This window comes from Andrena cerasifolii, chromosome 14 (assembly GCF_050908995.1).
Source record: "Andrena cerasifolii isolate SP2316 chromosome 14, iyAndCera1_principal, whole genome shotgun sequence".
NCBI classification, from domain to species: domain Eukaryota; kingdom Metazoa; phylum Arthropoda; class Insecta; order Hymenoptera; family Andrenidae; genus Andrena; species Andrena cerasifolii.
The window spans coordinates 7,887,755-7,909,398 of record NC_135131.1 but is presented as its reverse complement, the minus strand read 5'-3'; the positions used below and the strand labels follow the sequence as shown (position 1 = coordinate 7,909,398).

The following is a 21,644-nucleotide window of genomic DNA, read 5'->3' as shown; positions in this document are numbered from 1 at the left end:
CGCTCGAAAAATTGAGCAATTTACGAATCATCGTTCTCCCTGCCTGGGAACATCCAATTTCGGTCGGGTAATTACCCGGTCGTTAATTAACAAAGGACCGGGCAACGCGCTCCGGGTTACTTTGGGAATGCTTCGGGATGGAAATGGAACGAGTATTTTTTCTGTTGGCTTTGAGACGAGTGAAATGATATCTCCACCGATCGATCGACATTCATCAATAGTCGTACGGTACTGGGAATATTTATTGCAATACCGCGAAATTGACAAAGTAGTTGGGGTCCAATTTATTTTAACCAACTAATACTAAACGAGATGCAAGCGAATATACACGCTAAATATTCGAGTGTTGCAATAAACATTTCCAGTACTGTATATGAGAATCGACGGTGGAAGAAATTAAAAACTTAAATTCACTTAATAATTAAGGAGGTGCCCTCGTGTCTGAGTTTAATGACTAAGTTATCAGCTCTTCAATTTTTGCAACTTCGTAATAGACAAATGATTTTAAAGGACAAGCCAGTGCACAGTGATTCCGCGACAAGTATTATTGGCTTTAATTTGCAAACACGCGAATGCAAGGGGTGAACAGTTCCCAGAATGTTTTAGGTTTCGGTGGCAGGCAAGCCGAGGGTTCGCTATGCTTCTAGCTGGCGAGGAATTCTGGCTGCAGTGTACTGTTTGCGCGCATTGTCGTGTACGTGTTACTTTGGCAGGAAAGGTGGATACGATCCCGCGTTCATCCCATTTGATACCGGTGCGTCCGTGACGGGGAAGCTAATTAACGGCTCATCGACCAGCCGAACTTTATGCGCCTAAACGCAGTGGATTAATTCGTGCATGGACAACGAGACGGTGCGCGACGTTTACAAATTATAAACTACGTACACCTACAAGGTCTTCGTATTTGCAGAAAAGAGCAGAAAATGGCACCGAAGTTGCAACACTGCAGTTCAAGTACCATTAACACTGAGGGAGGCATTTTCTGAAGTTAATTAATTTTCTCTTCCATACTTCGACTTTCTTAACCCTTAAGAGGGCCTCTTTCAAGATAAACAACCCTCTGAATAATACGAGTCGCCTCGACGAACGAATTGCCGTTCGCGAGCGAAAGTATCCCCTTAATTCGTTTCCGTACACGCGGGGGTAATTGTAGGGATCATCGAGGCACCGTGCACTTCATTTGCCCAGGAATAACTCGATTTTCCCGCAGCCCCGACGCGATGGATCGATCCGAGTGCGTTCGCCTACGCGATTATAGGTTCGCAATGTACACGGTAACCCTAACGATTTCGGAATTTTGAATATTTCAGGCGAGCGGGCGGGCGAGGGCGAGAACGCAATCACCGGCCTGTCCGACAGAGGAAATGTTTAACGACAACGGGTATACAAAGCTGAAATTAATTAGCTTCAGACTTCCGAACCTGTTAGCTCCGATAAAGTGGACGAATCGGCGGTCGTGTGTACGAACCTGCCCGTGAATAACGCAACAGCTACGACCGTGCGGTCCGCGTAATCGCGACGACGTGGCCGCAGAACTTTATTCCCTCCGTTTCCCTCTTTCGCCTGACCGTGTCCGGGAGCCTGTGTCCCGCGAAACTTTGCCCCACCGCCGTCGCCGTCTGAACGGGAGCCAACTAACTTCCCTCCGTCGCGTCGGGTCGATGGTGAGTGGGTCAAGTCTGCAGGGCCCGCAGCTTCGCCAGCGGAAACGTCGAGGCGGTGGCACACCGAAAACATTACGTCTCCACCCTTCGTTACGCGCTCTGGCCTCTGGTAGTTTGTTTGGAAACTGTGCCAGCACTTTTCACTTCTTCCCCTGATGTTCAAGGGATGAAGTCGGAGGCCCAGTTTGTGATTCCTATCGATAGTCGAACTACTTTTTTCGTCTCACCTAAGAAAGGGAACATTTAGGGTCATTCTCGTGGAATTCTCTGGATTTTTCTGCAGGCCTGATTGGTGAAGTTGGGAACGAAAAGAACAGCTGAACTATGCTCATTCCACTCTGTAGACTCCACATACTAGAATACACCCCTGTTTCACAGTGTCAATCAGAAGACAGTAACGTAAATGGGTTCGTGGTTTCACCACCGTTAATGCTGTGCCCTGATGGCAGGTGAAACTCGGAGAATCAGGCGGACGATATAAAAGAGGACACTCGGAGTGTCGCGTGCCCAGTCGCCAGGGGGTTGAAGTCGATTCGCCTTTTAAATAGCATCGATCGTGTTTCAGTGGGGGCGCGGGACACCGAGGGAGAGAGGCATGGAGGCGGGAAGGTGTCGAAGAGAGCGAAACCCCTGGACCCGGAGGAGGAGAGCCACGACAACGACGACTACTACTACGAGGACGTGGATGAAAGAAACAATCCGACCAACGAGGCACCGGCCGTGCCGCCCGGATTCCTCAGTCCCTCTGTGAGGGAGTACCTCGATCTCGGTAAATCGATACCCGGTACGTAAACAAGATCATCTCGCGGAAAGTTGCCCCTTTGGCGAGCTGTTGCTTCCCTCTACAGCGCCCCTTTGCCTTCCTGCCATCCTCCACGGCTGCAGGAATTTCCTCTGTTCCCTCTGCTCTCTTTACACCTCCCACCCCTTCGCTCACCTACCAACCCATCCTGCTCCTCTACGCTTTCATCCTCCGTCGAGCTCCTAGTTGCCCACGTCTTCTTAGTCTTCTTAGTTCTCTTTCCCAAGTGTCCGTTGGAAATCGCGAGAGGACACGTGAACGCAAGCTGATCGGCTTCGCAGAGGGAGCGACGAGAATAACGGGGGCGGGGTAACTTTTACCGAAAGTGTAAATAAGTATCGAAGGAAATGATCGGAGATAGATGCGTGGACGATCATCTGGTGGTGAATGCGTCAAAGTGTAATCGACGCGCGAGAGACAGGAGATCCTTTGGCGTTCAGTAATCAAGGTACCGTCGACTGATCTCGTCCAGAAAAAAAGGAGGAAGATAAAGTAAGAAAGGGATGATCGATCGCGTTATTAATATTTAACCATGTCCCGTTAAGTAGAAGTCACGCTAGTCTGCCTTCCATTAGCTTCTTTGAAGGTTTTTCACTGACCTAACGTAACGCAGGGCACCCGGACTTTTCTTCCCGCCCTTTGTGCACGAGGCACCCGTACACAGGGAAGGCCGCTTTCCCTCGTCCTTCGATAATCGATCGATCGTAAAATATTCGCGCAGCCGGCACGTACCGGCGGAAAATTCCTATAATGTAGTCTACGAAGGGTTGCTTCGAACCCCTGGCAACCGCTTTATACGAAGTACGGAGAGGAGAGCGCCGCCGGGACGGGGATTTATGCGAATACGCGTTTAACGGCCGATTATAAAATTTACGCGCTAAATTAAATGTTATTAAGCGGAAGAGGTCCCGGCTTTCTTCTGGCGCAGAGCTGATACCGACGACTCTGAAGTATGGCCCGGGAGATAGCGGGAAACGAGGTTAACACGTACGCGACCATAGACATTTTGCAAGGACGTAGTCTCACCGTCGACTACTGTGCCCCCGGTACAACTGTGCACCAGGAATTCACCGTGAAAAAGCGAATTGAATATGCGAAATGAAATATTACCGGGCGAGCTGTCGCTCGGGAGGAAGTCAATTAGAAAACTGATGAGACACGGTTGCATTTAACTGCCCCCCCCCTGGTTTCAGTTCATGTTTCTACTGTACAATTAATTGTAGTTCTATTTGTACGCGAGGTTTTGATTTTGATACACTCGCTTTGGGAAATGAGTAGGGAATACAATCCCGGCCATTATTTACAATCCCGGGATTGCGAGATTTTTTAAAGTCTACCTCGGGATTCCGAGACTAATCCTGAGATTGGGTAATTGTTAATTTCAGTAATTAAAATGATTTATTATGTGTTAAAATTCGAAATCTTTATTTAAAGTAAACAAACTTGCTTTTTATTCATTAGTCTGAAACATTGTTTCGACAAGTTGCAAAAAATAAATATACTTTAGTTAGTTATATGCGACTTAATATAATTATTTAAATAAATCATTATTATTATTATTGTCCTTATTATTATGAAATGACTATGTTTATTTATTCTGTTTATTTTTATATCTTTTAGGTATTCATAAAGTAATTCACATTTTTAACAAATCCCGAAACGCTCGGGATTATTTATGTCAAATCCCGGGATTTTGGGAACCCAAAAAACAGCCGGGATCGCGGGATCCCGGGATACCGTATCCCGGGATTGTAGTCCCTAGAAATGAGATACCATGTTTTCCCTAATGTATACTTGGTTTCAAGTAACGAGATCTCTCGTGGTATTATTCAACCTATTAGGAGCAACAAAGGAATGTGCACGCGAATGGGTTGCTTCTCAAAGGAAGAGGAGCTGATGTAGAAGCCTGAAAGAAATATAAGAAATTCAGGGAAGTTTGTTGATCAGAATTTTGAAGTTCAGATTAGTAGCATGGAGTGACTACCCTCTGTATATAGAGGGTGAATAGCGAATTATCCCTCTTAATCCTTCCTTCGAAACTACTACAGACTCTGCATATTGCAGCGGTTGCTTGAACGATAAAATTTTGGAGGAAATAACGCGTTGAGTGTGCACGCTTGCGCGTTATAAATATCTTAATTGAAACTAGCAGCGTCTCACGCATCTATCGCCTCTTGCTCCTTCCCCCGTTCACCATCCGCCATCCTCTTCAAAACGGGCAACAATTTAATAGTACGATATCCGATTACGTCCTCTCGAGCAACGAAGACGACTTAATCCGTCGTAACTATTTTTCCCCTTGGTGATCCGATTAACGTCGTCCCAAGACGGATTTAACCGTTTCGACGATTCGGTTGACCGCACAGCAGCGAGTCTCGCGTTACTTCGATTATATTGATCAGCAATTCTGGGACAATGAAGGTGTCTGGCGTGGTGTTGGGCCAGAATCGCGCCTCTATTTCCGTAGTGATGTTATCGGAAAAATACAAGACTTTTCAATGCTGAAACCCTCGTCAATCCAAAATTTGAGGATCACTCGAGCACGGGGTAAAAGACACTCGCACAGAATACAATCAAAGCTGAATAAGAGCTACTGTGATATGCAAAACTAATTAATAAAGAAGACCCCACTGAAACACCCTTGAAATTCAAAAGAATCAAGACTGAGCACAGAAGGAACTTCAAATTTCAGAAATACCTTCGAAGATATGAATCGACACGATTGCATGAACTTCAGCATAGTCCGCATTCTAGCAATTCTGCAACCACGTCACGAGTTAGAATGATCCATGGATAACCAGACACGTGCCTCGTTTTCAGCAACCGAGTAATTCAGATTAACCTCGAATCGCGAGTTCTCCGAGGCGATCGACGTCGGGACGCCAACTTACATCAGACGCAGATACACCGATCTTGAACGACAGGCGACTGGAAATGAAAGGAGCAAGGAAGTTTAAAGCAGACGACCTTAAACACGACAGGGTAACGAGGAAGAAGAGTTCGCGGCGAATCAATATGGCGCAGGGTAAGCTTATCCCATTGACTTAACGGTTCCCTCGATTTCCCGAAGGGTCGCGACAGAACCCAGACCTATCCCCACGTTCAGACGCTTCTGACCTCGTTGCTCTCCCCTTTCGGCAACGCGGCCCTCTCGGCGGGGATAATGAAATACTCGAGCCCGGGACGCGACCTGTGCACCACCAAAGGCGGCAGATCCTGCAGAAGCATTCCTGGGGCTGCAGGGCTAGTGCGAAAGGCCACGGACGAAATGGGAGGTGGCTAAAGAAGAGGCTTCACTCTCCTTTTCCGCCAGCATCCTTCCCTAGCTCCATTCATTCCTTCCCTCCACTGATCACGCTCTTCTTCCGCTTTCTGGCCGACCCGTAACCCGTGGGTCTCGCTTTCTGCGTTTCACGATGCACACGAACGTGCCGGGGGTAGCGCGCGCGCGTTCTCCACAGGACCAGACAGAGAGACAAGCGAAACGCGTGAGAGAGGGTGACGTTGAAGGCGGGGGAGAGAGAAACGGTCGGGAAAAAGAGGCGAGATGATGCGAGGCGAAAGAGGGGAAGCAGCAAACCTCGACCCATTCGCCTGGCTGACTTTATGACGATGGCTGCCACGGGGAAACATAAAAGAGAGACAAAGAGGGCGAAACAGAGAGGGTAGAGGAACGGGGGCCAGAGAGAGGAGAGACAGTCCTGGCTGATGCATTTCCCGGGCGTTCGTCCTTCATTTGCCAAACAGTGGGTACAGCCTTCTACCAGCGGAGCGAGACGATCGCGGATCGGTGCGGGCGGCTTGGCGAGCCGCGCTCCCACCCTTTCTTCGCTCGATCGTCCTTGGAGCCATCCGTGTCCCGTCCTGCTCTTTTACGCCCCGACTCTGGCGCGGTTCCAGGGGACGGAAGGCTCCCGTCACGCAAACAAGATATTTCAAGGAGGAGGATCGATACGATGTTCCCGATGATTGTTGGAATTACAGAGAGGTTTTCTGTAAACCCGTTGCTACGCAATCTGATACCAGATCGCGAGAGGCGACGGGGCTCCTTAGGAGATATAATGGAGGATTTTGTACGTAAGCCAAGGGTATCGCGCTGTTCTACGTTACAAAGTGAGCCCCCGCTTTCATTATACCGCGGAACCGCAGAATTTGCTATGCAAATGGCGGCAGTGTATTCGCGGTAGCCGCTTCTTAATAAATTGCGACGCCTTTTGTGCGCGCCGCGGAAATTTTGCAAAGGGACCTATGCTTCCCTCTACCCGGCAATGGCTACAGCGATTTTTTACCCCTCCCTTTTCAATTCGCTCTTGGGGCGAGTCGAAACTCCTTGGCAACGTTACGAAATTTACCATTCCTATTTCCTTGCCCGAGCTTCGATTTTCCAGGCCATTCTCCGAATCTACGTTTCCTTTCTCTAGAGGAGACAGCTTTCGAACGGGAGATAGAATTCGGAATGTTACTTGCGACTGGATGATTCTGATAGCGATGGGTATACGACGGTGAAACAGCGATTTTTTAATAATATTGACCTTAAAATGTAGGACACGATGAGTATAAACAAATTCTGTTAAAACATAATTTTTTTAATAAACTACTGAACCTAGATTATTTTCGAATAATACTTGCAGTGTCTTCACCTAGATCTGGCCTTTGCAAGAGAATCCTAATCGATCCGACAATTGGAAAACTTTATATTTGAAGCAAAACAGCATTATCGACAAAATAAGCTTTAATAATTTATTCCATCAGTAAAGAAACAAAGTTCGATGAATTCAATTACCTTGACGACAAAAAGAGTGGGGACATTCCGTATTTTGTTGCAGTGCAGTTCTGTAGTCGCAGTTGCCACCAACAAAATATGCTATAAATCACGAAAAATGGTCATTCCCGAGTTTTCTTTATAAAACGATCGAGAGTCGATGGCTAACATTCTAGGATGCGTTTACACTCATCGAGCCCTATATTTCCAGATCAGTTTTATTGAAAAATCGTTCACCCAATTGCCGTCCTTCCCTGGCAAGAGCTAGCCAACAGAATGCTGATGCAGCAGGGATTTCCACATTCTTTATCCCCCAATTATAGAATCACCTCCTAGACGCCTTTTCCATCCCCCTTATCCAACAAACTCTCCAGCACGTAAACGGGATCCAGCGCGCCGACGACACAGCAAACAGAGCGTCCTTAAACCGAATCCATCGTTAGAAGCTCGCCAAGTTGGAGTCACGTGTTTCGCGCGGCAGCGCGAGAGTCCAAAAGAACGAAATAATTAGAAGGATCGTCGACAGCGACGGCAAGGGATGAGGTAGGTAAAGAGGACCTGGGAATGCGTTTCGCGGTGCCGACGCGGAATCCGCCAAAGTTATAATTACCTGGAGTACGACACCGCGATGGCGCGCGGGCTACAACGGGTCGAGGAGGACAAAGGTGGTGGAAGCGATTGAAAATGGAGGGCGTCGTCGCGCGTGGCGAGCAGGCGGGGGTGGCGGTGCTGGTGGATGGAGGGACAGAGGACGTTTATTCCGTGCGGGTACACGGGGAATCTTTTCCTGTGACAAAACAAGGTCGGACAAGCGGTGGAAGGTGCGAATTTCGTATGGATGTCACTGCGATACGGACGAGTTTGTGCGACCACGGCGCGGAAAGTGCACGTCCCGTCTCTATAGACCTGCACAGCCGCCCGACCCTGTCTCTGTCCCGCCGCCGGGGGGCACGTCTCTGTCGGTCTCTGTCGCCGCAGCATCGCACAATGAGCGTATTCCTGCTTCGACGAGATCCACGCGATGCGCCACGTGAAACTATGCTGGCTCGTCGAATGAGATTCGAATAGCTATGGGGCAGGAGCAGCGAGAGCAGCAGGAGGTGAGAGGGGAGGGGTTTTCAACGAGGAGGTGGTGGAGGCAAGGATCGAGGCAAGCCAGGGGCCCCATACTGATGCAAAGTTGTTTAGACGGACGACAGAGGGGGAGAGAAAAGCTCGCATGGTTGGTTATAATTCGCTAAGAAGCTTTGCCACCGGGAAGCGAGGCTCTCCCTTGCACGTGGACCGATCGTCGTTGCTTTTACGCAATACCCTGGGCGCGTTTATCGGCCTCTTTTCGCGCCGCGCCGTTTAGGGGCTGCGTTCGGTATCGGGGAAGTGTAACGAATGATGCGAAGCGAGTAGATGCACTCCGGGGGTACAGTGTTCAGGGAATCGTATTGTAAGCACTAGCTAGGAGCCAACTTTTATATCCCGTAAACCGTGATTTCAGGGAAAACCACCCCTTAGAGTAAAGCATATTTCACGGGGAAAGATGCCACTGTAATTAGATAACGTCCCAGAATCGCAGCGATAAGCTACCGTGCGGGCATCCTAGTAAGAGTAATAAGAATGGAAATTTCATTTGTAAAGACACCGTTCGCGCGGTAAAACGCGGCGAAGGGGAGGAAGGAAACGGATCCAGCCCGGCGTCAGCAAATATCCGGGAAGCACAATGGAGTAGCTCGCATAAAGAAAACAAATTGCTCTAAGAGTTTTCAGTCTCGAATTGCTGGGCTGGAATAAATAAGCAAAACTCGTGCACGCGAATCAAAGCACATTTTCCTACCGATCTCCCTTCCGCCCCTATTCCCTCCTTTGTACAGCATTCCCTCGCCGTTCGACCAACCAGTCCCTGCTAACGAGTGCCAGCGATAATAAACACCTTTCGCTTCCTTGGTTGTTTCTCCTAGCCCTCGTCACCGTCGTTGTAGACAATTATCATGAACTCGCATGGAAACACGTAAGCCTCTTTTTTTTTTTTTTAATTTCTTTCTTCCTTCCGCGCTCGTACGCTCGGCGGGGAAACCTCTTTGCCCCAGCCTTCTTCTCTTTTTTTTCGAGATTACGCGATGCGTTCGCCTGTAATGCGCCTACCAACGATGTTTCTCGTTACCAGAGGCATCCATTAACGTGTATACGCCAAGGGATTTCATCGATTCGCGACGCGCATAATGGGACATCAATCGTTCGAGACCGGATATAGCCGACTGAGGGGAGCTCGAGGCTCCTTCCGTTCCGTTGCTAATGTCTTTAAACTGTCTGACGTTGTCCTCCTTCTCTGTCGAAGCACGTTAACGAGAATACTTTTTCGCGATCGTTCGTTTGTTTGGAGCTGTGAGAGAGATCGGGTCCAAGAGACGCTGCGATGCAGAGGTTCTGAGACAGCGCTGGCTGAAGAACATAATTTAAACAAGCTATTTTCAGGGGCATATTCTGCCAAACTGCTTCTTATTGGTCCTTGAATTCTAACAAGGGGGTTAAATAGTGCGCGGTGGGCGTAAGGGTCGATAGCTCTGTTGCTGCCACAGTACCACTGAACTTGCAGTATGTCGCGTGGAATTGGTATGGATTCGATCCCAATTTTGCGAACTTCTAACTGGAATATTAAATTTGATTAAATGTAGAGTGTGAGAAATGTACAAAATGGTGGACTAGATACCAAGCAGTGAAATAAATCTTTCAGCAAATATGCAAATATACACCACGCAATCTCTGCATCAGACACCACTTCTCAAAATCGTATTATAAAATCATTGTCTAATTAAAGTTCATTTCCTAGCCCAGCATTAAAAAAAGCAAACAATTCTCCAGGTCACAGTCGACATTCCTCGAATTTCGTCGTAGGCGAGTGGCTCAAAAAGATGGCAAAGAAGTCATAGTTTCTTAGAGAGGGTTGCAGCGAGCCGGAGCGCGGCGCTCGGGCCATAAAAGCGCGGAGAGGAATGTCTTCGTTGGGAACAGGAAGGCGTTCGTCTAATTTCGTTGCACGGTTGGACGGTTCGAAATGAAATCTCGCACGCAACCGAACCGTACGACGAGCAGCCTTGCAAAATACGGGAAACATTTTTACGACGGAACAAAGTTCCACGTTGGTCTGGCCAGGTGTGGTTGAAGCCTTTACGCCCGTATTTACGGGGCAGGTCGTCGTAAATCCGCGCTACCGACACGGTGCTTCCCTGATTAACCCTTTGGAAAGTGAGAGACATGCAATTACCCGGCGACTTATCTGAGATAACACGATAGTCAATTCCGAGTTGCGCGTCGAAACTTGCCACTCTTAACCTTTCCACTGGCTTTCCATCATACGCGTATCAGCCTTTCACGGGGCAGCATCCATTTTCTGTGCTCCTCGACGAGCTGACAGAAAGAATCCGTGTGTTTTCGAAACGCTGCACTCGGTGGGAGTCTACTGTACCAAACACAGCGAGGTGGAATAATATCGTCGAGGATCTTCCCTAGAATTAGGGCTTTGCGAAGTTGCAACTCAAGGGAGACTGCTGAGGCTGAGTTAGGTCACTCTCGAGGGGATGAACGGGGCCTGGAGATTAGCCTTCGATTGTTAGACAGTTCGAGATAACCTCAGATGGAAGAGACAGGGTTGGAATCGTGGGTGAAACGATGAAAATATTGAATTAACCATTCGCTGTATGACACTCTTCTCCAATGGCAATCCCTGAATAGCCATTCTACAATAGAAGCATTTAGAAGTTCCCTTTAACCATTGTAATAATCGGACAGCTCCAAGAACGCCCAGTACATACATAATCGGTCAAATACGAGACGTGGCTGTACAGTTGCCAGTCGACGACGACGAACGTCGATACCTGGCAGAGCGCCTGCTTTGTGCAGGTAATACAGGTGTCAGGTGAGCCGAACACGTACGGTGCATCTCGCCCCTTGGCATTTCCAGCGATTAATCGAGGATACATCTAACCAGAGTAGTCTGTGGGCGGGGGCTTTGCTCACGTTCCAGTCTATCCGTTCACGGAAATCATGCAGCTAGAAGCGAATCGGTTCTGGGGAAGGGACGATGATCGTGAGGCTCCTTGTCTTCGCCAGCTATCGTCGGAATCGTCCTGTATCCTGTTAGGTCGGTTAATGAGATTTCCACGCTGAAACCTCGCCTTCGGAAGCGCCTCCTCGTTTAAATAATCATTTCACCTGGTGGAGACTGGCGACTCGATTGGAACGTTGAAATCACTACCGGAGTGATCATCGTTGGAAACGATAGATGCCTCTTCTCGCGTCTGCGAAATTTTGTCACACTCCTGATAACTTGATTGACAAGCTTTAATCGAAGAACAGAGGAATAGGGAATTGAGCATTGATATTGCTTTCATTGGTGTGAGAGTACTTGATGTATTACGAATACTACAGAGTGTTATTTGCAATACGATTTTTATGGTATACCATATGTAGAAATTCGGAGCTTTGTAGTTGCTTACAGGAGAGTACTGTTATTTAATAGAAATATCTACCTCATCATCTACTTCTCTGAGTAAATGTGCACGAAAAAAATGAATGGTAGCACATCTGAAAAAAATACTTGGCTCAACTGAATAAGACCGCGTCAAGGACGGTAAGTCATTTTTATTCGACTCTAATGGACTACCTTGGAGAAGTTCTTTTGACGATGAAGGGTCCTACGCAACCTTGAGTGTCCAGTGAAGGGAAGATCTTTGAAATGTCCGCGTAAGGAGAAACAGAAGTGGTAGTCAGACGATGTGTTTACCTACTGTACTATCGAGAATCGACGGACTGTTAGATGGATACAAACTAATACTTCTGAAGTTAATATCACTAATTTTGTAACTGTTTAGATAACAAGAGACTGTTCCAGATGCAAGAACATCTGTGGTCCGTAGTCTTTCATATGAGACATCATCTGCTATTGCTATCTCTACCGAACGAATCTCTGAGGTCTTCATTTGCACCTCCACATTTGGCATTTCCTGGCCAAAACACATTCCCCCGTTAAACCCAGCAACGATTCTAAGAATAGAGTAGAATATGTCCCAAGCATCCAGCCACAAAATACTTCCAACCCTCATTTTAACTTCCGAATGAAATTCTCGCGTCACCTCCACTTTCCTACAAACTTCTCAATTTCAATACCCAAATATACGGCCCCTGCTTAAAGTACCAATCTCCTGCACCTCTTGTTTCACACAGTTGATCAACTCAGCATCTGAGAGCCACAATCCATCACCGACAACAACGACTACCAATTAACCCTCCCTAAACTTTCAGGTCGTCCAGGTACGGACTACCCAGTGCTAGGCAAGGTGCCCTACACGAACTTCTACTGCGACGACCAGCCATACCCAGGTTTCTTCGCGGACGTGGAGACGCGATGCCAGGCCTGGCACTACTGCGACATAGACGGCCGACAGGCAACATTCTTGTGCCCGAACGGCACTCAATTCAGCCAAGCAGTATTCGTCTGCGACTGGTGGTTCAACGTGAGGTGCGAACTCAGCCCCAAACTGTACGCCATCAACAGCCGTCTCTACGGCAGGCCCACCGAGAGCCCGACCAGGCCGCACCGTCTCATCACCAAGGAGCTGCTCGAGAACATCTTCGTCAGACGGAAATGATTGGGTATTCCTCGTGAGCTTCCCTTCGCGGACACTCAACGATCGCTCGACGAACTTCAAAGAACCAGGAGCATCCTGTGCCTTCGTACGCCGATCAGCAGGAACAAGGAGATGGTCCAGGACATTGGATGTGGAAGAGAGACGCGGCGCGCTCGACGGAAGAGAGAAACTACGCGGTCAAGCATGAGACAAGTAGGAGAAAACGGTGGTTCCTGGCCGTGCGATAGGTGATCGATAGGAAGGTAGCAGCGACCGTTTCCCAGACAATATTAGCGCCCCTCGGGGAGGGAATTAATCACGCGAGACTGGTACAAGTGTCGTTGGTGCGCCGGCGAATAATATTCGAAGTGGAGGAGTAAGACGCTGGTTCGGCGGAATGGAAGAGGAAGAAAAGACCGATGAGCACCGCTGCGCGTGCTAGTAAAAGAAGGAACCGGAGGTGGAGGAGGACATCCGTCTGCGATCTTCTTTCCCTTCGGGTGGTTTGACGCGGCGGAAGGCGCGCTGCACCCTCGGTGTGGTTCTTAATCGTTGATGAGATCGCATTCGGGACGGGTGAAGTAGCTGGAGCTTCTCTTCCCTTCTCTCGTCGACCTCGTCATCATTCCCGCGGCTCTGTTTCTCTCTCTTCTTCGTGTGCAAATAAAGAGCGCCGCCGGAGCCGATCTTTACGGGCCGAAGTAGCCCTGCTGCTTCCCAGGTAGCCACCCAGCTCGCTGAAAGCGCACCTGTGCGGGCATCGACCGTCCGTTCCGATCGATCGGCGAATCGAGACGCTAGCGAGACTCCCCCGTATCGTAAACAGACGGGGATTGTCATTATACACGTGTCGTGGTGTGCGGTGGAGAATTTTTCTGCTGGATAAAAGTCTTCGCGAACGATGCACCAGATCCTGGGTAGTCTGATAATAATTGCGGATTGCGGGGAGCTCCAGTCAGTGCTATTTTATTTTTGGGCATGTTTGCGCGTATTGCGAATAAGTTGGGAACGTTCCTGTGGAATTGTTGGTATAAATGATAGTGTGGATGACAATGGGTTTTAACGAACTTAACTTGGTGTTGAATTTCCTGATGGTTCGAAGGGACTTCAGGCTATGATCTATATAGTAGATCGAATCAAGCAGATTATTCTCTGGTGTAACAAGTTTATCCGTAATTCGTTAGTCTAACACCGATAACCAGGGCGAAAGTAAACACAGCGAGTTCTATTTTAACCTTAATAAACGTTAACGTGATCGAACACACGAATGCCAGGACAATGAATGCAGAGGAATTAATTAGAAAGAGCTCCGAGTCACATAGAACACGGAGCACTTGCTCTCCATTATTCAAAACCTCGATCTACAAAATTAAAAAAATAATATCCTCCATATTTTTCAATCCGATCACCCCAAAAAGAATGAACAAACAACTAAAGGTACAATCGACAGGAGCTTACCAAGCACCGATCCATTAGGCTCAGCCCCTTCTCGGACGCTCCTGCCGCTCGACCGGCCAGTCCACACGATTTTATTCCGTTATTGTTCGATTTAACAAGGAACACAGTCCGCGACGCATCATGCATGCAGCCGTTTGATCAGCTTATGTCTTACAATCGCGCGGGCACTGCGTAATTGCTTCGCGTTCGCCCGAAGGCCTGACGCTTCGGTTACCAACGAATCAATTAACGATCGGTCATACGTGCAGCAATCGCGATTACACGTGCAACGATCGCGATTATACGCGCAATAATGGGACCGGGAAATTGTTGTGCCATGGCAAACAATTCGACGCGGTGTGCGCCAACCCGAAAAGTGCATTATAAACGGGGGGCATCAGAGAAACGGTATGCTTCCCCCCAATCGTAGCTGGCGCATTCTAACGCTGGATCCTCTGATCGAGCGATTTACGACGATTCTTTTAATTAAACGTCGATCGCAGTGTCTAAGGATGGTGATCATTGTTTGCGTTACAGAATTTGTTAGATACAGTGGGACACTTTTCCGCGAACCTGTTATCTGAGTGGATACTGTGTTGCATGGCTGATGTACCTTATGAATGCTCTGGTGTGCGATACATCTTTTGTAATGGAAATTCTTTCTTAGCTACCGAAAGTAAGCTTGTAGTACTGGTTGCAGAAGTAAAGCGTCAGATAATTAAAGGATCGAGTATGTCTCATTATTAATACACCAACCCCTGCTTTGGGTTGTCAAAGCTTTTATGCACAGAGTGCTAATTGTTTATCCGCGGAAGATGTACTACCTACTGTATTATACTTTCGTGTTGTTCATATTTTAAGGAAATTTCTAACGAAGTACCAATTAATTAGTGTCTTTGAGGCACGTGTGTCTAACAAGAGGCAAGAGAAGAAGACACCATCATATAATGACAAGGGAGGACTTTGTGCATCTTTGATTCGGCCAGGAAACTTCCTTAGGTAATTCTGCAGAAGCATATGCAACTAAACGAACCTAAGTATTTTAAGTTCCTTTTTAGGTACGTCGATTAATAAAAAAATGATGAAACTAGGATAAATTAAGTATATACTCGACACAGAACATTTCAAATGCAACACCTTATCTTCCCGAAAATATGCCACCACAAATTTGTCTCAGCATTAGTAAAACAAGGCCACGAAGATGACTCACCAATATCCCCAAACCTAAAGCTAGAATTAACCAGCCTAACCAAACACCGATCTGGTTAAAAATCGAGGCGAACCAATGAAACGGAAGGAACTAGTTTCCACTGGTGTGGGTCGGTCAGTTTTTGGTGTCCCGATTTCGACTGCGCCCCAAGTGCACTCGAATTACATGTAGATAGAACGAAAGGGGTGGCGAGAGGGAGCGAGAGAGCAGAGCCAGCCAGCTCTCGGCCAAAAGTCAATGCTTTCAAGAATCGATACCCGCTAATACAATTGTGCACGCACAACGAACCGAACGAAATACGACAACGGCAGGTTTGCTGGCAATTAGTAATGGCGTGTCGTTCGATCGAGATATATTGTGTGCACGGGCTGTCGCTTGAAAGCGATCGTCGTGTGACCAATTTCTCTTTTCATCGACTCATCCGCCGCCGACACTGTTACTTCCTACACCCACGACCCCGCCGCGGCATTCGCATTCTAAACGCTGGGTCTGCGAAGCAATGCTGTCGCGAAATTCACATGGCTACCGTGAAAGCGTAGATTTTAGTTTCAGATAAGTCTGGGTTAAGTTGAAGTGCTTAAGAAGGGATTTTACTTTGCAGTGACGAAGAAAATGGAAACTTTTTACGTTTTCTCACGTGGCCTGCAAAGTAGTGCTGTGAATTTTGAAATAGAAATTTGCAGGGTTGATAATGTTATGGGAGTTCGAAGGAGATTGGAGTGCTTCATATGTCATCGTTATACATAAGACGAATTACAGAGAATTGGCAGGATAGAATTGTTTTTAAAATTATTGGCACAGATTGCAGGAATGCACGAGTATGTGAATGTGTGTTATTGTCGAGAAGAGGTTTTTTCATACATTAAAAGAGATTGACGGGTTACTAGCAAAACCATCGTTACAAGTTTAATAATTCTTCAGAGAAGTGGCTGGCTCAGAAACAACGGAATACAAGCGATATAAATATGGTGCTCCATGCTGCTTTAGAATTCCCTTTGTACATTATATGAATGCAGCGTAGTCGAAATAATATATAACCATGCATCAGAGACTGCATATTCTACAGTGGTTAAATAATTCTTTCAAAAATGGAAGAATTAAATAATAAAAATTTCGAAAAAGAACATTACGTTTGAGTCAAAGTTCCCCATAAAGTAATCCAATCACGGATTTATTTCTCTATCCCCGAGCACGAATAATTATAAACAGCGAGCAACTATCTTTCACAATTTCCTACGGAAAGTGTGTCGCGATGCGAGCTGGCAGTGGAGTACAAGCAAGAATAGTCTAAACACTTATTTTCGCTGGGAAATAATTTACTATCAATTAATTAGCAAATTCTTTTCCACGGATTCGATGAAACAGAATTTCCCAGATTAACACTCGTCGAATTATTAATGAAAATCGTAAGAATCCTCTATTTTCTACAGAATGCTATGGACCAGTTTCGTGAATCGTGGCTGCACACGACAGGCTCGCCGATGAAATGCGAGTTTAATACAGCGGGTGGTGGACCTTACGCGGAATCAAAGTAAATTAGTTTGGAAAAGTTTCCGATGGAATGTATCTTTAATGAGAGACGCCGCCCTTTAGTAGCCATCCGCTAATGAGGAACGGTTAACGAAGAAAATTGCTGAATAATTAAAAGTTGCTTTTGTCGAAAATTGCGCGATTCCAGTCGGCAACGCGCTCGCTTGAAAAACGTCGTTCAATTAAGCTCGCGAAATCTGTCTCCTTCGATGCGACGGGATTTATTTCTGCCTCGTCCTTCGAGGCACAAAGAAATGCCCGCCTAACGAGCGAATTGATCCAAAAATAATAACACGAGAAAAAGTGCAGCGAAAAGAGAGAAAGAGAGAGGGTGAGAGAAAAAAAAAACGGAAGAAGTTAACGAACGAATAAATAAAGTTCCAGCTTACGCTTTAATTGTCCTTAATTCAAAGGACGCGCTAACTAGAGGCCGCAAAATTAATAATAAAATATTCCGCCGGGTATATAATTCAGTCATGCGCATGATGCAATTAGTTCTAAAACTCTTTCGGGGCTGAGTGCTGTAATTATCCGCCGGCGTGCATAAAATTCTGATTAACTTCGGGACCGGTTGTATCAAAAAATAGTATCGAAGTAACTTTCGCGATATAAAGTCTCGTTGTTGAACGTGAAACAAACAAAAAGAAGGGCAAAAAATATCTTCTGATGTACATGTCGGGTCTGAACGGGGGCGGGTTCGATGACTTCTCACTGAAAAACTAAAACTTCTGCCAAAGAAGTTCTATCTAAATACCTTGGTGGCAGGCACGTTCGCGATTTATTTTTGCGCGAATAATTGCATTTTCATGTTATATTGCCCATTACGCGATATCCTGTGTATTTCAACCCCGACGGGTTTGAAAGTTACCGTTCGGAATGTTTATAAATTTAAACGAACACATTGCGCGAGCGAATTGCGAATTATTCCACGAGGTGCAGCTTCCAACTCATTTGACAATCTGAATTGCAAAAAATCCAGGGGAAACCGCGCGGTTCGCGCATAGTTTCGCTGTTTTCTTCAACTATTTCCCCTGTTACTTTGACGCCGTTCATCGATCCGCCGCTTTTTGTTGCTAATTAAACGGACGTACGCGCCCGGTGCGTACGAAATAATGCTCATTTTAATCGCGAGCATTGAAACGGGCCGAGCTACTGTTTGCCATTAGGGAAACCTCCGCGCGTTCATTGGGCAGACGCATGGAGGGAATATTCTTTGCTTTTCAATTTCGGCAAATTTCGTACCGACGAGCGTTAAATAAAAACACACTTTCAACGAATGGATGATAATTCGCAAAGAATGAAACCTCTCTCAGAAGATAAACTTCATAACTCATATTCTTCAAATTTCTTCCATTAAGACAACGTTCACTGTTGATTCTAACAACACTGACACATACAATACAATTAGGAGTGCAGTGAATTCTACGAACCTCCACTGGATCAGGCAAACACAGCAGAATTCAGTATGCTGCCTCAGGTGCGTGAATCGGATGGATCGGTCCGCGAAAGCACCCTTACCTCCTCTCTGCGGACATTATACATCCAGATACATGATACCGTGGATCCAAAACGGTGATAAATCCAGGCCAGAGTTAGGAGCCCGCCAGGAGGGATTGTCGCGTCCAGGTGGACGTGGATTGGCGAAACGATCGTGCGAAGAGGGCAAGAGAAGAGGAAGAATGCAGGGAGGAACGGTTGCCCTAAGAGAGGGTTGGTCTAAGAATCCATCAACGAAACTGGTAATCAGCTGGAGCTCGCACGAGCCACTTTCAGGGATCCAATCTCGTCTGGCATTTTTACCCTCGCCCCTTATACCCCGCTTTTATTCCGTTTCTTTCCTGCGCTACGCGTTCCGTTTCCTCTTCCCCAAGGGCGTTCCTCTTACGGCTGCCGAATCGTTCCTCCTCTTTGTTGTCCCCCTCGTGAAGATCGTGATCGGAACGTGCGTATATCCCCTCTGATACCTCGCCGAACGACGGATCAGTACGTCCGCCACCGGCGATGGGGAAGGAAGAGTTTGCTTGCAAGTTTAACTGGATGATTAAAAGTTCTGTGTTGCGTTAAACCTGGAGCTGCTGCGAATCGAGATATAATCCTTCGACGTACATAGACTGGGATCTCCGTTAACCGAAAGAGTCTAAGATGTTAAGATACCTTTTTCATTTTCATGGCAGACAACCCAATTGTCATGAAAACTATCATTGTTGATAAGGAGAAGCCTAACATCGGTACTTGTCACCCTCGTTCACCATGAAACCTAAGTGAAGCTGCAACCTCACAAAACGCACCCAGTGGAGTCTCTTACAGGGCCTCAGCACTGGTGAGTTAACTCTGGCAGCCTTGGATCGTCAGATCCAAGAACAACAATCTAATAACACTATTCCGAAGAATCTAATTTCAGAGAGCAATCTTGGTCCTCGGGCCAGTCTTATCGAAATTCGTCGCGGAGAGTGGTAGAGTGGCGGGGGTGCGTTTTCCTACGGGGAGGCTGAGGTAGGTGGAGTGAGGTCTGAAATTGTGGAAAGTGGGACCGTGAAAAAAGCGGAGGGTCGAGGACGGAGGATGGCAGGATGCAGCGGGCGCCTTTAATTGCAGGACTCGCGGCACTTTTAAAGCCGGATGCAAATGGCCCATAAAACTCGCCGGCTCGGTGGGGCTGGCTCATTTACGAGCGCGGAAAGTTTTTAGGTTCTGACGGGGCTGCGCACGGCGAACGAGAGGGCCTGCTTTATCGGTCTACGAGTTCGAAAGTAATTCTCTTAGTTGGCGGTGAGACCAGCAGGCAGCGATGCCTGGTTAACTCTCGCGAGGAGAGCGCGCGCGGTTCCTTCGGCTTTCTTACCGATCGTACCTGTCCCCGCGGACGAGCAGTTCGCCACCGTCGCGTAAATCACGGATTTCCGCTGTCGAAACGCGACCGCTTACGGTCCCGCGATGAAACCAATTCCTCCGGCCGAACGACCGAGCTGATTGCTTCCCCTCTTCGGGCGGGAAGACTCGCGCGGGCGACGACGGGGTGGCTTCTGGGGAAACGTTTGTCTTTCAGCCGAACGATACTTGCAAGTGGGACCACATCCCGCTATAGGGCGCAGGGTACTGGTGCTTCGGAAAAATTGCCGCGGAAGCGTGGAATCATACTTTTCGAGCGGGATTCGTCTCTAGTTTTACGGTTCCTGGGCTTTCTGTCTTCGAATTCTGTTGAATTAGCTGTTGCGCATGCAAGAGAAGGAATACTTTGAACATTTTACCACATAGCTGGAGCCAGAATAACGATAAGAATGACTGACAGAATGGAGGCAAGGTGAGAAAGTTACACCAAGTGTCACGTAAGGGGGTCGTTCTTGACCACTGATCTTTTATTTATGCGGAAAGCATAGAGTCTGCGCATTGAGAGAGCAGATGGAATTGATGAGATATGTAACGAATTCCCATATTTTCCACCCCCGGATCCAACTCACGTATGAGCCAATCATTACGATCTCTCCTCCCCATCTATTCGTTACCCACGAGTCTTTCAAGGACCACTCTCCGCCAACCAGTCCAGACAGACACATCAAATAGCCCAGCGTCCTGGGTCAGAACAGTTACGGACGTTTCATTAACAACAACAGACGATCAAACACACAGCGCCGCTCGTGAAATCGACCAGGAAGCTCGCGGTTTGACGTTGCTTATCGCGCTCCTCGATGAAAGACAACCACCGCGGGTAGTTCGCGGGTGGCTAAGTGGTGGTCGTGGATGAGTGAAAAATGTCGATAATTCGGGGAACGGGGCCTGGTCGCGTCGCATTCGCGGAAGGATGACGGGAAGAAAGCTGCGAGGGCGAGGGGGCGAGGAATAGGAGTGCTTGAAATAATCCGCGGCATTATTTTATTCGCGGGTCCGCGGTGCAGTCGATGCAGAAAGTTTTCATAAACGTTGCTCGTGGCCACCAGCTCCCTCTCTCGCCCCTCCCACCGCGTTCCTCCCACGCGTGCCACCCCCGTCTCTCCATCTCCCTCTCTGGCAATCCCTCTCTCCCTCTGTCCATCGAGTTCGCTGCTCTCCGTCACTCGCTACCGGGGTACTCGCAACATGCAGCAGACAACGGTTAATCAATGGGCTTCAAGCGCAGGCTCGCATCCCGGGATCTTTCCTGATGGACAGCGGCAACAGTACCAGCAACAATGCCGGCATGCTGGTCGTCGCGGGTGCGACGAGGACGGTCGCTCTGGAAGAGGGTTGTCGGGGGGTTGCAGGGAGGGGTCGAAACAGCCGGAAGAGAGAGAAACGGGGGAGGGCTGGACGAGGGGAGAGGGGCCAGAGAGCCGCGGGCACGTAAAACTAGCGAACAATTTAAACTCCCCTTTCAAGTCGTGACTTTGTTTATGCGAACGAAAATAATTCGCTGGCAAACATCCCCTCTCCCTCCGCCCGGTCAACGCGGGGAAATAAATGGTGGCTGAGGATCCATGACAGGGTTCGAGGCCCCCCGCGCGTGGACACCGTGAAGTTGAGAAAGATTTTTCGGGAACGACGAGGACGCGGGGAGTTAGGCTAAAAACGATGCGGTGTTGCGCGAAGGCACCTCGCGATTACTCCAGTAAGACATCGACGTGGTGTTTAAATTTCATGATCACGT

General features: G+C 47.8%; 2 protein-coding genes across 2 annotated transcripts in view; one reads left to right on the top strand and one right to left on the bottom strand.

Moving 5' to 3' along the window:
* LOC143376679 (uncharacterized) overlaps positions 1–15,212 on the top strand; it is a 69,475-nt gene extending 54,263 nt beyond the window's left edge. Inside the window, exons 2-3 of the mRNA XM_076827264.1 lie at positions 2,230–2,448; positions 12,521–15,212. Coding sequence (XP_076683379.1) covers positions 2,230–2,448; positions 12,521–12,867 — 566 coding nt within the window. The 3' untranslated portion in view covers positions 12,868–15,212. The remainder of the gene's footprint in view (positions 1–2,229; positions 2,449–12,520) is intronic.
* Qin (tudor domain-containing protein qin) overlaps positions 1–21,644 on the bottom strand; it is a 181,547-nt gene that overhangs the window by 65,436 nt on the left and 94,467 nt on the right. The gene's annotated exons all lie outside the window — the stretch shown is intronic.